Below are 14,052 nucleotides of genomic sequence, written 5' to 3'. Positions count from 1 at the left end.
GCTAGGATCCGGCGTTCAACCGCCATGCCGACAAACGCAGCCGCGGTAAGTCTTGGAACAAACAGGGCCCCTGCCGCAGCAGGTCCTGCCTTAGAGGAAGAGGCCACGGATCCCCTGCGAGCAACTCTTGCAGCTCCGGATACCAAGTCCTCCGTGGCCAATCCGGAACAATGAGTATTGTTCTGACCCTGCTTCTTCGTATTAATCTCAACACCTTGGGTATGAGAGGAAGAGGAGGAAACACATAGACCGATCTGAACACCCAAGGTGTCACCAGAGCGTCTACCGCTACCGCCTGAGGGTCCCTTGACGTGGCGCAATACCGCTTTAGCTTTTTGTTGAGACGGGATGCCATCATGTCGATTTGAGGCAGTCCCCGACGATCCGTGATCTGTGCGAAGACTTCTTGATGAAGTCCCCACTCTCCCGGATGCAGGTCGTGCCTGCTGAGGAAGTCCGCCTCCCAGTTGTCCACCCCGGGATGAACACCGCTGATAGCGCGCTTACATGGCCTTCCGCCCAGCATAGAATCCTGGTCGCTTCTGCCATGGCCATTCTGCTCCTTGTTCCGCCTTGGCGGTTTATATGAGCCACTGCGGTGACATTGTCTGACTGAATCAGAACCGGTTTTCTCCGAAGCAATTCCTCCGCTTGACGCAGGGCGTTGTATATGGCCCTCAACTCCAGGATGTTGATGTGGAGACAAGACTCTAGGCTTGACCAGAGACCTTGGAAATTTCTTCCCAGTGTCACTGCTCCCCAGCCTCGGAGGCTTGCGTCCGTGGTCACCAGGACCCAGTCCTGAATGCCGAACCTGCGACCTTCTAGTTGGTGAGCACTGTTCAGCCACCACAGGAGAGATACCCTGGTCCTGGGAGACAGGGTGATCCTTTGATGATCCTTTGATGCATTTGGGTGATCCTTTGACCCAGACCACTTGTCCAAGAGGTCCCATTGAAAAGTCCTCGCATGGAACCTGCCGAAAGGGATGGCCTCGTAGGAAGCCACCATCTTCCCCAGGACCCGCGTGCAATGATGCACTGAAACCTTTCTTGGTTTTAATAGGTTCCTGACCATGGCTATGAGTTCCTGAACCTTTTCGATCGGAAGAAAAACCTTTTTCTGGTCTGTGTCTAGAATCAGCCCCAAAAAGGTCAGACGCGTTGTAGGGACTGGCTGGGACTTCGGTATATTGAGAATCCAGCCGTGTATCTGCAACGTCTTCATGGACAGAGACGCGCTGTCCAGCAACCTCTCCCGAGATCTCGCTTTTATGAGGAGATCGTCCAAGTATGGGATTATTGTGACCCCCTGCCTGCGCAGGAGCACCATCATTTCCGCCATTACCTTGGTGAAAATTCTCGGGGCCGTGGAAAGCCCAAACGGCAACGTCTGAAATTGGTAGTGACAGTACTGCACTGCAAATCTCAGGAACGCCTGATGCGGGGGGAATATTGGAACATGAAGGTAAGCATCCTTTATGTCCAGGGACACCATCCAATCCCCCCCCTCCAGGCTGGCGATGACCGCCCTGAGTGATTCCATTTTGAACTTGAACCTCTTCAAGTACAGGTTCACAGATTTCAGGTATAAAATGGGTCTGACCGAACCGTCCGGTTTCGGGACCACAAACAGGGTTGAGTAATATCCCTCTCCTTGCTGGAGATGAGGAACTGTGACAATCACCTGTTGAATATACAATTTTTGGATTGCTGCCAACACTAGCTCCCTCTCTGACGGGGAAGCCGGCAGAGCCGATTTGAAAAATCGGCGAGGAGGCAAGTCTTCGAATTCCAGCCTGTATCCCTGAGAAACAATCTCTAATGCCCAGGGATCCACCTGCGAGTGAACCCAGACGTGGCTGAAAAACCGAAGACGAGCCCCCCCCAGATCTGCCTCCCCTCGGAAAGCCCCAGCGTCATGCGGTGGACTTTGCAGACGCAGGGGAGGACTTCTGCTCTTGGGAACTAGCTGTGTGCAGCTTTTTTCCCCTGCCTTTCCCTCTGGCAACAAAGGATGATCCAAGTACCTTCTTGTTTTTATTGGAACGAAAGGACTGCATTTGATAATGAGGTGCCTTTTTTTGTATGCTGCGGGGGGACATAAGGTAAGAAATTTGACTTACCAGCCGTAGCCGTAGAGACAAGATTCGAGAGGCCGTCTCCAAACAACTCCACCCCTTTGTAAGGCAAGGACTCCATATGCCGCTTTGAATCGGCATCTCCCGTCCACTGTCGGGTCCACAAGAGCCGCCTAACAGAAATAGACATAGCATTTATTCTGGAGCTTAATAAACAAATGTCTCTCTGAGCATCCCTCATATACAAGGCAGCATCTCTGATATGCTCTATGGTCATTTGAATGGCGTCCCTATCTAAGGTGTCAATTTCCGTAGATAAGGAATCTGCCCATGCCACAACCGCAATACAAACCCAGGCTGACGCCATAGCCGGTCGAGCAATAGTACCGGAATGATTGTAAATGTGCTTTAAGGTAATTTCCTGCCTGCGATCAGCAGGATCCTTGAGGGAAGCCGTATCCTGAGAAGGCAGTGCCACCTTTTTGGACAAACGTGTCAGCGCCTTGTCAACTTTTGGCGAAGATTCCCAGCGTATCCTATCAGTTTGTGGAAAAGGATACACCATGAGAATCCTTTTGGGAACTTGTGGTCTCCTATCCGGAGATTCCCAAGCCTTTTCGCACAAGTCACTTAATTCAAATGAGGATGGAAAAGTGACTTCAGGCTTTTTCCCTTTATACATGTGTACCCTCGTGTCAGGGACAGGGGGTTCCTCAGTAATATGCAAAACCTCTTTAATGGCAATAATCATGTACCGTATACCCTTAGCCACCTTCGGCTGTAATTTTGCATCTTCATAGTCGACACTAGAGTCAGTATCTGTGTCGGTATCTGTGTCATCGATCTGGGATATGGTGCGCTTCTGAGACTCCGAAGGACCTGGCGCCCCAGGGACAGGCATGGACTGGCTACCTGACTGATCCCTAGCTTCTGTCTTGTCTAATCTTTTATGCAATAGATTGACATTTGCATTCAAGACATTCAGCATATCCACCCATTCCGGTGTCGGCGTTGCCGACGGCGACCTGACATTCAAGCACTCCCCCTCTACATTAAGCGAGCCTTCGTCAAACATGTCGACACACGCGTACCGACACACTTCACACACACACAGGGAACCCCTTTCCTGAAGACAGTATCCCTGTCAAGGCCCTTTGGAGAGACAGAGAGTATGCCAGCACACACCCCAGCGCAATAACCCTGGAGACCAACACAAAATGTTTTTCCCCAGCAGCGCTGTATAATATGTAAACCGCCAATTGTGTGCCCACCGACTCTCTTTTAAGCACCCTTTCACCGTGTGTAAGCAGAGGAGAGTCCGGGGAGCTTCCTCTCAGCAGTGCTGTGGAGAGAAAATGGCGCTGGTGAGTGCTGAGGGAGAAGCCCCGCCCCCTCGGCGGCGGGCTTCTGTCCCGCTCAAACTTAGTAAAATATGGCGGGGGCTCTTTTATATACATGTACAGAGCCCACCTGCACATGTATATAGTCTTTTTGCCATGCAGAGGTTTATATGGCTGCCCAGGGCGCCCCCCCCCCCCTGCGCCCTGCACCCTTACTGTGACCGGAGTATGTGAGGTGTATGGGAGCAATGACGCACAGCTGCAGTGCTGTGCGTTACCTCAGTGAAGCTGAAGGCTTCTGCCGCCTGACGTCTTCTGTACTTCTAGCTCTGTGAGGAGAACGGCGGCGCGGCTCCGGGGGTGGACGCCCAGTAAGAACCTGCGTTCACCCCCTCTGGAGCTAATGGTGTCCAGTAGCCGAGGAAGCAGAGCCTATCTTTGACAAGAAGGTCTGCTCCTCTCTCCTCAGTCCCTCGATGCAGGGAGCCTGTTGCCAGCAGTGCTCCCTGTGAAAAAGTAGTAAAAGGTAGAAAAAAAAAAAAAAATCAAACAAAAATGCTTCTAGGCAGTGAACTCTGGAGAGCTCTCTGCAGTGCACCCATCTTGCTCTGGGCACAGTGTAAAACTGAGGTCTGGAGGAGGGGCATAGAGGGAGGAGCCGGTGCACACCCAGAGTCCAAAGCTTTCTTAAAGTGCCCTATCTCCTGCGGAGCCCGTCTATTCCCCATGGTCCTTAAAGAGTCCCAGCATCCTCAAGGACGTTAGAGAAACCTGAGTTGCATTCTCAATCTGTGCAACCCTCAGAAATCTGAGTAATAATAACCTTTAAGAGAGGATAACCACTCCGGTTCCCTAGCCGGGATATGTGCTACAAGAGTGCAATCCTGATTACATGGAATGGGATCTTCCTGAGAAGATATATCCTCTGCAGCATATGATACAGAGTCTCTAGACATGGCTGCTTGCAATCCCCACACACCCCACATAAACACAGGGTAAGGGCAGACAGAGTTTCCACCCCAAGAATGGCAGAGACACAGATATTGGAGCCAACCCACACACAGCGCTTATGAGGTACAGGGAATCCACAGTATACACACTGCCTCCCCCCCCCCCTTCTGCAACCCCTTGGTACCGTACAGATAGTTGGAGTTGGTGTGGAGGGACAGCGCTCAAGACTGCAAGCAGAGAAATGGTGCTGAACGCTACTGGGTCCGCTCTGAGAAGCTCCGCCCCCTGAAGATGGCGCGTCTTCCCGCTGTTCACATGGAATATACTTGCCTGAGGTATATGCTGACAGAGATCCGGGGACCCTGACAAGCTTGCTGACCAGTTCAGAGTGTAGGCGCTGGCTCAGGGCGCCCCGCACAGCACCACAGTGTGCTTCTGAGCTCCGGAGCACGGTTAATACCGCGCTCCCTGCCCTCTTGCCGCCATCTTCATACCGGCTCTCTGCTTGCCAGGTGGGCCGGTGACTAACTCGCCACCTACCTTCTGGCTCTGTAAGGGGGTGAGGGCATGCTGCTGGGGTGAGCGATCCCCTGTGGTGGCGAACGTTCGATCCCCTCAGAAGCTCAGTGTCCTGTCAGCGGAGTAAGTGGCACAGACCCCGCAGGGCGGACACTACTCCCTCCGCCCCCTTAGTCCCACGAAGCAGGGAGGCTGTTGCCAGCAGCCCCCCTGTGCCTAACTCTAATAAAAATAACAAAACTAAAAGAACTCCTATGGAACTACCTTAGCTGTGAACGGCTCCTCCGGGCACATTTTCTAAATGGAGTCTGGTAGGAGGGGCAGAGAGGGAGGAGCCAGCCCACACTGTTAAACTCTTAAAGTGCCAATGGCTCCTGGTGGACCCGTCTATACCCCATGGTATTAATATGGAGCCCGGCATCCTCTAGGACGTAAGAGAAACAGCTGTTTCTACCGGAAACACACAGGTTTCACTGAACCTGTTTGTTTTCGGGAGGTCAGCATATTTTTTTATTTTTTTATTTTTTTTTACGGGCGATCCATATTGGATACATTTTTTATGACACATCAGAAAAAAGTCAGAAAAATGTTTGTTTTTAGGACCCGATGTTAATTCACCGGTAATTGGATATCCCCCTTAGTCTAAAAGCTGCTTATCAAATAATATTTTCGAAATGAGATCTATAAATAACATCCAAAATTGAGCATTATCCAGACCTTAGTTTAGGGCATACTTTATATATATTTAAATAACCAAGGTCTGATTTGCTCTGCATGGCAACATGCTAACAAAAAAAAAAAACAATAAGTAGATTTTAGCAGTGAATTTATATGCTCTTTGATGCCATCAAAGTGATATTGCAATGACAAGAATGCCATCTTGTTGCAGCAAACACCCGTGATGGGTATGGGTCATTTGGTCGACTCAACTTAGGTCGACTGTCATTAGGTCGACATGCATTAGGTCAACATGGATAATATGTCGAAATGGTCATTAGGTTGACATGTACTAGGTCGACGGGTCAAAGGGTCGACATGGGTTTTTGGACTTTTTTTGGTGTCGATTGCCTGACCAAGCTGGTAAGTAAACATCGCTATACAACAATGGACTAACCTTCTGGATACACTGTGTGAAAATATTGTGCTCACTCTATGACAAGATCTTAGGAAGAGGGCTAAAGAGGATATTACTATGTTTGTTTAGTAGGGTGGAATGTTACCCATTTGTGGGCAAATACATACCCAGGTTTTCTTACTGTCCACCACTGATCTACACAGCTAGTGCAATGTTTTCATTAAATTTAAAACATTTACTTTTTATGAAGCTCTGGATTGTCCAGCAGATTCTGCTTAGTGGCTGACGAGTTTGTTGCAGAGTCATTCTCACTCTTTTCATACTGTGAAACAAAAAGAAAAATATATGCAATGAAAATGTAATACATGGAAACAAACAAATGCTCCTAAATAAGCAAACAGAATCTGCCACTAACATTCTTCCGAAGCTTAGATGCCACTTCATTATTTCCTATTCTTACAACAGAGGTGTTTAACACAATAACAGACCGCATTCACTAGCATGACATCACATTTTGCTTCTTATTGTAATGATTACAACACAGCAACAATGTCACATAGTCAACGTCTGAAACCAATAATGAGCAATCGTTTGTGTACATTGACCGCAGGAAAAAGAAGTGGTCAATCACTTAACTTTGATTAAACCGACCTACCTGTTCCATGTGCTTTTTTCTTTCAGAATCCAGTGATCTGACGCGTTGGCGTAAAGATAGAATCTCCTTATCTAGTCGATCATTATGTTCTTTAGCTCTTTGCAATTCAACAGAATCTGCAAAACAGTATTTACTTTAAAAAGTGCAACTTTAATCTCCAGGTGTAGAAATATTACACTTTGTAAAGTATACAGTTTATTAAACATTACACACAAAAGTAGAGCGTTATGAAGCACACTAATTTTAAAAGAAATTAACATGATCTGAAGTTTCCCTATATTCCCTTTTGGTCCCAAACGAGGAAAAACAGTTGTAAGACCATATCTTTATTTACTATGAGAATCTGGGTTCTTCTGGAGTAGAAATATAGGAATTGAGTTAAAAATTATAAGTGGAAAGAAGTGAACACTACAAGAAGACTGGTATACATTGAAGCCCCAAACATATTTTCTGTAAAATGTAATTTATTATCCCCCACTCATCAGCAAGTTAGTATACCGGTCACGGATTTAAGCTGTGTAAATAACTCCCTCACTGTAATATAATATAGAAATGCACACAAATATACACATTTAAGAATAATTATAGATATAGTATAAAAATGGGGCTCTAATACCCATTATATTCATAAATAAATCAATTTATTTCATTAAATATGATACAAATAAAGAAATTTGTACAAGTCAAAAATCTATTAAAAGAAAGCCCCGCCTCCAATAATATACAGTGCATCCGGAAAGTATTCACAGCGCTTCACTTTTTCCACATTTTGTTGTGTTACAGCCTTATTCCAAAAAAAATTTTCCTCAAAATTCTACACACAATGGGGGTAATTCTGAGTTGATCGCAGCAGCAAGTTTGTTAGCAATTGGGCAAAACCATGTGCACTGCAGGGAGGGCAGATATAACATGTGCAGAGACAGTTAGATTTGGGTGGGTTATTTTGTTTCTGTGCAGGGTAAATACTGGCTGCTTTATTTTTACACTGCATTTTAGATTGCAGATTGAACACACCCCACCCAAATCTAACTCTCTCTGCACATGTTATATCTGCCCCCCCCCTGCAGTGCACATGGTTTTGCCTAACTGCTAACAAAATTGCTGCTGTGATCAACTCAGAATTAGGCCCAATACCCCATAATGACAACGTGAAAAAAATTTCTTGAGATTTTTGCAAATTTATTAAACATTTAAAAAAAATATAAGAAATCACATGTACATAAGTATTCACAGCCTTTGCCATGAATCTCAAAATTGAGCTCAGGTGCATCCTGTTTCCACTGATCATCCTTGAGATGTTCCTATAGCTTAATTGGAGTCCACCTGTGGTAAATTCAGTTGATTGGACATGGTTTGGAAAGGCACACACCTGTCTATACAAGCTCCCACACTTGACAGTGCATGTCTCAGCACAAACCAAGCATGAAGTCAAAGGAATTGTCGGAAGACCTCTGAGACAGGACTATCTCGAGGCACAAATCTGGGGAAGGGTACAGAAAAAGATCTGCTGATTTGAAGGTCCCAATGAGCACAATGGCCTCCATCATCCGTAAATGGAAAAAGTTCGGACCACCAGGACTATTCCTAGAGCTGGCCGGCCGTTTAAACTGAGCGATCGAAGGAGAAGGACCCTAGTCAGGGAGGTGACCAAGAACCCGATGGTCACTCTGTAAGAGCTACAGCATTCCTCTGTGGAGAGAGAAGAACCTTCCAGAAGGACAACCATCTCTGCAGCAATCCACCAATCAGGCCTGTATGGTAGAGTGGCCAGATGGAAGCCACTCCATAGTAAAAAGCACATAGCAGCCCGTCTGGAGTTTGCCAAAATGCACCTGAAGGACTCTCAGACCATGAGAAACAAAATTCTCTGGTCTGATGAGACAAAGATTGAACTCTTTGGCGTGAATGCCTGGCGTCATGTTTGGAGGAAACCAGGCACTGCTCATCACCAGGCCAATACCATCTCTACAGTGAAGCATGGTGGTGGCAGCATCATGGTGGTGGCAGCATCATGCTGTGGGGATGTTTTTCAGCGGCAGGAACTGGGAGACTAGTAAGGATAGGGGTAAAGATAATTGCAGCAATGTACAGACACATCCTGGATGAAAATCTGCTCCAGATCACTCTTGACCTCCGACACGGGCGACGGTTCATCTTTCAGCAGGACAACAACCCTAAGCACACAGCCAAGATATCAAAGGATTGGCTTCAGGACAACTCTGTGAATGTCCTTGAGTGGCCCAGCCAGAGCCCAGACTTGAATCCGATTGAACATCTCTGGAAAGATCTGAAAATGGCTGTGCACCGACACTTCCCATCCAACCTGATGGAGCTTGAGAGGCGCTGCAAAGAGGAATGGGCGAAACTGCCCAAAGATAGGTGTGCCAATCTTGTGGCATCATATTCAAAAAGACTTGAGGCTGTGATTGCTGCCAAAGGTGCATCCCAAAGTATTGAGCAAAAGCTGTGAATACTTATGTACATGCGATTTCTTATTTTTTTATTTGTAATAAATTTGCTAATTTTTTTCACATTCCCATTATGGGGTATTGTGTGTAGAATTTTGAGGGGGGGGGGGGATTAAATTTATTCCGCTTTGGAATAAAGCTGTAACATAACAAAATGTGGAAAAGATATATAGATCTCTATATCAATTGAAACAACACGAACATATTAGTATATATGAATATAAAACAGAATATATGTGTATAGGCGCCCCTTATAACGAAGATGAAAATAACTTAAAGGTGTTATGGGTAAAACACTTTTTTAATATCACAAATACAACATACACAATTATATAGCAGAAAAAATAACAGAGAAAATTTAAGTGATCCCAGGTTAGGAAGTCTCTCACCCGCCAAAGGATTTGGGGTGGGCAAATGCTTTAGCAAAGCAATAAGGTCCCGGTATAGCAACACGGCACCACCGCAAAGAGCTAATACCTTGAAGGGGAGTAGGGAACTCAGCAGCAAAATCCGTGGTAAAAGATGTCCATATCGTCCAAACGCGATAATCTCCTTTTTCAAGCTTGGATAATATGGATCCATCCAGACCAAATATTTATACCCCTTCTAATTGGAGCAATCACAGCAATTACCGCTTATGTGCCTCTGGATTCGTCAACCGGAAGTGGCGCATGCGTTCCACCATTAGATAAGCCTGATAAGGCGGCTATATCGGTATGTGAAGGTACGCATCCTTGATATCCAGTGATACCAGGAATTCCCCTTCTTCCAGGCCAGAAACCACCGGTTCCATCTGTGTGCCAAGTGATGTACTTCCGGCAATCGCGAGTGTCGGTTAACGCAGCTTGTATACCTCTAGTTGTTAGTAACAGTCTTTAATAGTAACGGCCACCATCTTTGATTGGACCAGCTGGGTTTTTCAACACAGGATTCCCCATTTCCATAATATTTAACATAATAAAATATATAAATATTTAACACAGAGACATTAAAATCAATATTCCATTATTGCACATACCCTAGTTACATGCTGGTGATTAACAATCAATTATTGCACAAACCCCAGAGGGTTTGATATTGCGATCAAATTAGCAAAGTGTGAAATATCCACAATTTACAATTATAAAACACTAGCCATAATGGGTTTGAATAAAGACTTCAAATAAAATTTTTTTTTTTTTTTTTTTTTTATGATGAAGCTAGGGTTTGCGCATATAATTTATTGTTAATTACCAGAATGTAAATAGGGTTTGTGAAACGCAAGCAGTGAGTGGCTAATTCCGGTCTCGGGCGGAAGAGCGTGGAGATGGATCCGGATAGTTTACAGATGGAATAACTGGTGTATTGGCAGTAGAAGTTGTGTAACACCAACACTGGGCCTTTGGGAATGGAACATAAGAGGTTTATGTATGGACCAAATAGCAAGTAGGAATTCTATGTCTGGAATTAGGTTTTACTTTTAACTGGGTAATTGATGCCTTGAAAACTTTTAAAGAAGGGACGGATTGGTGCAGACCTGTGTAGTTACATAGTTGTTTAGATTGAAAAATGACAATTGAGTCAGACATTACAACTTTCTCTGGCAGAGTGAATTCCATAATCTTACTGCCCGCACTGTGAAGAAACCCTTCCTACGGTCTGTGTTAAACTTCCTCTCCTCTAACCTTAGAGGGTGACCACGTGTCCTGTGTACGGATCTCTCGATAACTAAGCCGCCTGAAAGTTCCTTATATTGTCCCTTGATGTATTTGAAGATATTAATCATGTCCCCACTTAGACGCCTTTTTTCTAGTGTAAACATATCCAACCTAAATAGCCTTTCCTCATAATCCAATGACTCCAAGCCTTTAATCAATTTTGTAGCTCTTCTCTGGACCTTATCTAGTTCTACTATATCTTTTTTATAGTGAGGAGCCCAGAACTGTATTAAGTATTCCAGATGGGGACGTAGCAATGATTTATACAGTGGCAGGATTACACTTCCATCCCTAGTCTCTATTTCCCTTTTTATGCATGCTAACACCCTGATGGCCTTAACTGCAGCATCCTAACTTTGCTAACTACTGCCAAGTCTACTGTCAATGATCACCCCCAAATCCTTCTTCATTACTGATTTTCCAAGAATTACCCCATTCAATGTATAGATTGCCTGTTTGTTTTTGATCACAAAATGCATAACTTTACATTTCTCTATATTAAACCTCATTTTCCACTTTGTTGCCCAAAACCTCAGTTTAATGAAGTCTCTTTAGAGAGAGTCAACATCCTGATCTGATCATCTTACAAAGTTTAGTATTGTCTGCAAAAATTGATACTTTACTCTCAATACCATCTCCTATGTCAGTTACAAATATGTTAAACAGCAGAGGTCCTAGTACAGACCTTTGAGGTACACCACTTAATACTTACCATTCACTACCACTCTCTGTTCCCTCTTTTCCAACCAATTTTTGATCCAAGTACAAATGCTGTCTCCAAGACCAAGCTCTCTTAATTCAAGACACAACATCATGTGAGGTACTGTGTCGAAGGCTTTCGCAAAATCTAAAAAGACCACATGCACAGCATTTCCCATATCTAAGTTTGCACTCACGTCTTCATAGAAGCTAATTAAGTTAGTTTGAAATGACCTATCTTTCACAAACCCATGCTGGTTCTCACTAATTATGTTTAAGCATCCCAAATACTCCTGAATGCTATCCATTAATACAGTGGCGTAACTAGAAATTTTTCTCCCCCAAGCCAAAAAATCCTTCGGCGACCCCCCCCCCATACACCCCGTAATTGGCACTAGCAAAGGTAGAAAAATGCGCGCGCCGCAGGCGCGCGCTGGCAAAAAGGGGGTGTGGCTTTGTCGAAATGGGCGTGGATGGCGTGGCATTGCAGGAAAAGACTACCTTATACCCCAGTTTTGCAACCTGCACGCCCAGACGTTGGCCACCACAGGAAAGAAAAATAATCCTGATTCATGCCCCTTACATTATTTGTCATTTTTCCTCCTTATAGTAATGCCCAGTATACATTATGCCACATACTGCAATGGTCCTTAGACATTATTCCACACACAATCAGTGATCGCGCTGAGCCAAAAAAAAAGTGGGTCCCAGGGACCCTTCACTTTTAAAAATTGGGGTCCTACCGGTCGTTTTCTGGGTCCCATCGGAATGAAGGTTCTTATTAATTTTAATCTTGTTTGGACACTACAAAAGTGTTGCAAGATGGGGGGGATGGGGTGACAATGCTGCTGGGCTCTGTAGCATGCAGGACACCCTGCACCAGAGCTGTAACTAGACATTTTGGTGCCCTTAGGCAGAAAGTGAATTGGTGTTAGACCACTTAGACCACAAAGAACAGGTAGTGCGCGCCGTAGGCGCGCCACAAAATTTTAGGGGCGTGGCTTCATAGGGAAGGGCCGTGACCACATAATAGTGTCAATTCACATTACACCACACAGTAGTGGCGCTTATACACATTGCACCAGGTAGAACCTCCTATGCACACTGATCCAGGTAGATCACGTCATACACTTGGCTCCAGGTACAGCACGTCATACACTTTGCACCAGGTACAGCACGTCATACACTTTGCACCAGGTAGAGCACGTTATCATACACATTGCCGCTAGGTAGAGCACGTTATCATACACAGTGCGCCAGGTAGAACACGTTATACACACTGCGCCAGGTAGAGCACGTTATCATACACATTGCATCAGGTAGAGCATGTTATCATACACATTGCCGCTAGGTAGAGCAAGTTATCATACACATTGCCGCTAGGTAGAGCAAGTATCATACACATTGCGTCAGGTAGAACACGTTATTATACACAATGCGCCTGGTAGAGCACGTTATTATACACAATGCGCCTGGTAGAGCACGTCATCAGCCACATTGCGCCAGGTAGAACACGTTATTATACACAATGCGCCTGGTAGAGCACATTATCATACACATTGCGCCAGGTAGAACACGTTATTATACACAATGCGCCTGGTAGAGCACGTTATAATACACATTGCACTAGGTAGAACACGTTATTATACACAATGCGCCTGGTAGAGCACGTTATTATACACATTGCACTAGGTAGAGCACGTTATCATACACATTGCGCCAGGTAGAACACGTTATCATACACATTGCGCCAGGTAGAACACGTTATCATACACATTGCGCCAGGTAGAACACGTTATCATACACATTGCGCCAGGTAGAGCACGTTATCATACACATTGCGCCTGGTAGAGCACGTTATTATACACATTGCACCAGGTAGAGCACGTTATCATACACATTGCGCCAGGTAGAACACGTTATCATACACATTGCGCCAGGTAGAACACGTTATCATACACATTGCGCCAGGTAGAACACGTTATCATACACATTGCGCCAGGTAGAGCACGTTATCATATACATTGCGCCAGGTAGAACACGTTATTATACACATTGCGCCAGGTAGAACACGTTATTATACACAATGCGCCTGGTAGAGCACGTTATTATACACAATGCGCCTGGTAGAGCACTGAGGCACATTGCAGTAACCACTCACTTATCACCTCCAGTTGCACGAAGGGGCCGTTTGACACAAGTGGTACCGCCCCCAGCAGCAACTCACTGACACTCACCATTTTTTCTGACAGCACAGTGCAGTGAGTGCACTGGCACAAGTAGCCAGCCTGCGCCTGTAGTAGCCGCAGCCTGGAGGAGCTCTATGTGAAATCGCAAGCAGAGGCTGTTCTCTGGCAAGAAGGAGCTCGTCCAATCGCTTCCCCTGACGGGCGGGCTGGCCACTGCGAAATATACCGATAATCAGTTCCAACTGTGTCAAAGTAGTGGAGCCCCAGGTGCAATGGGAAAGTCAGTGTCACTGCACAGTTGTACTGATTACTGGTATATTTAGCAGTGGCCAGCCCGTCAGGGGAAGCGATCGGAGGAGCTCCTTCTTGCCAGCCTCTG

General features: G+C 45.6%; 1 protein-coding gene across 6 annotated transcripts in view; it reads right to left on the bottom strand.

The window, feature by feature from the left end:
- The window catches only part of CCDC30 (coiled-coil domain containing 30), a 687,183-nt gene that overhangs the window by 426,626 nt on the left and 246,505 nt on the right, over positions 1-14,052 (bottom strand). For all 6 annotated transcript variants that reach the window (XR_010188622.1, XM_063942948.1, XM_063942949.1 and 3 more), the window contains 2 exons: positions 6,621-6,736; positions 6,205-6,287 (listed from right to left, as the gene is read on the bottom strand). Coding sequence is in view for 5 of the 6 variants with exons in the window: in XM_063942948.1 (XP_063799018.1) it covers positions 6,205-6,287; positions 6,621-6,736 (199 nt within the window). In the remaining variant the exon portion in view is untranslated. The remainder of the gene's footprint in view (positions 1-6,204; positions 6,288-6,620; positions 6,737-14,052) is intronic.

This window comes from Pseudophryne corroboree, chromosome 10, assembly GCF_028390025.1.
Source record: "Pseudophryne corroboree isolate aPseCor3 chromosome 10, aPseCor3.hap2, whole genome shotgun sequence".
NCBI lineage: Eukaryota > Metazoa > Chordata > Amphibia > Anura > Myobatrachidae > Pseudophryne > Pseudophryne corroboree.
Note: the sequence above shows the minus strand (reverse complement) of the source record. Positions and strands in the feature narration are given on the sequence as shown.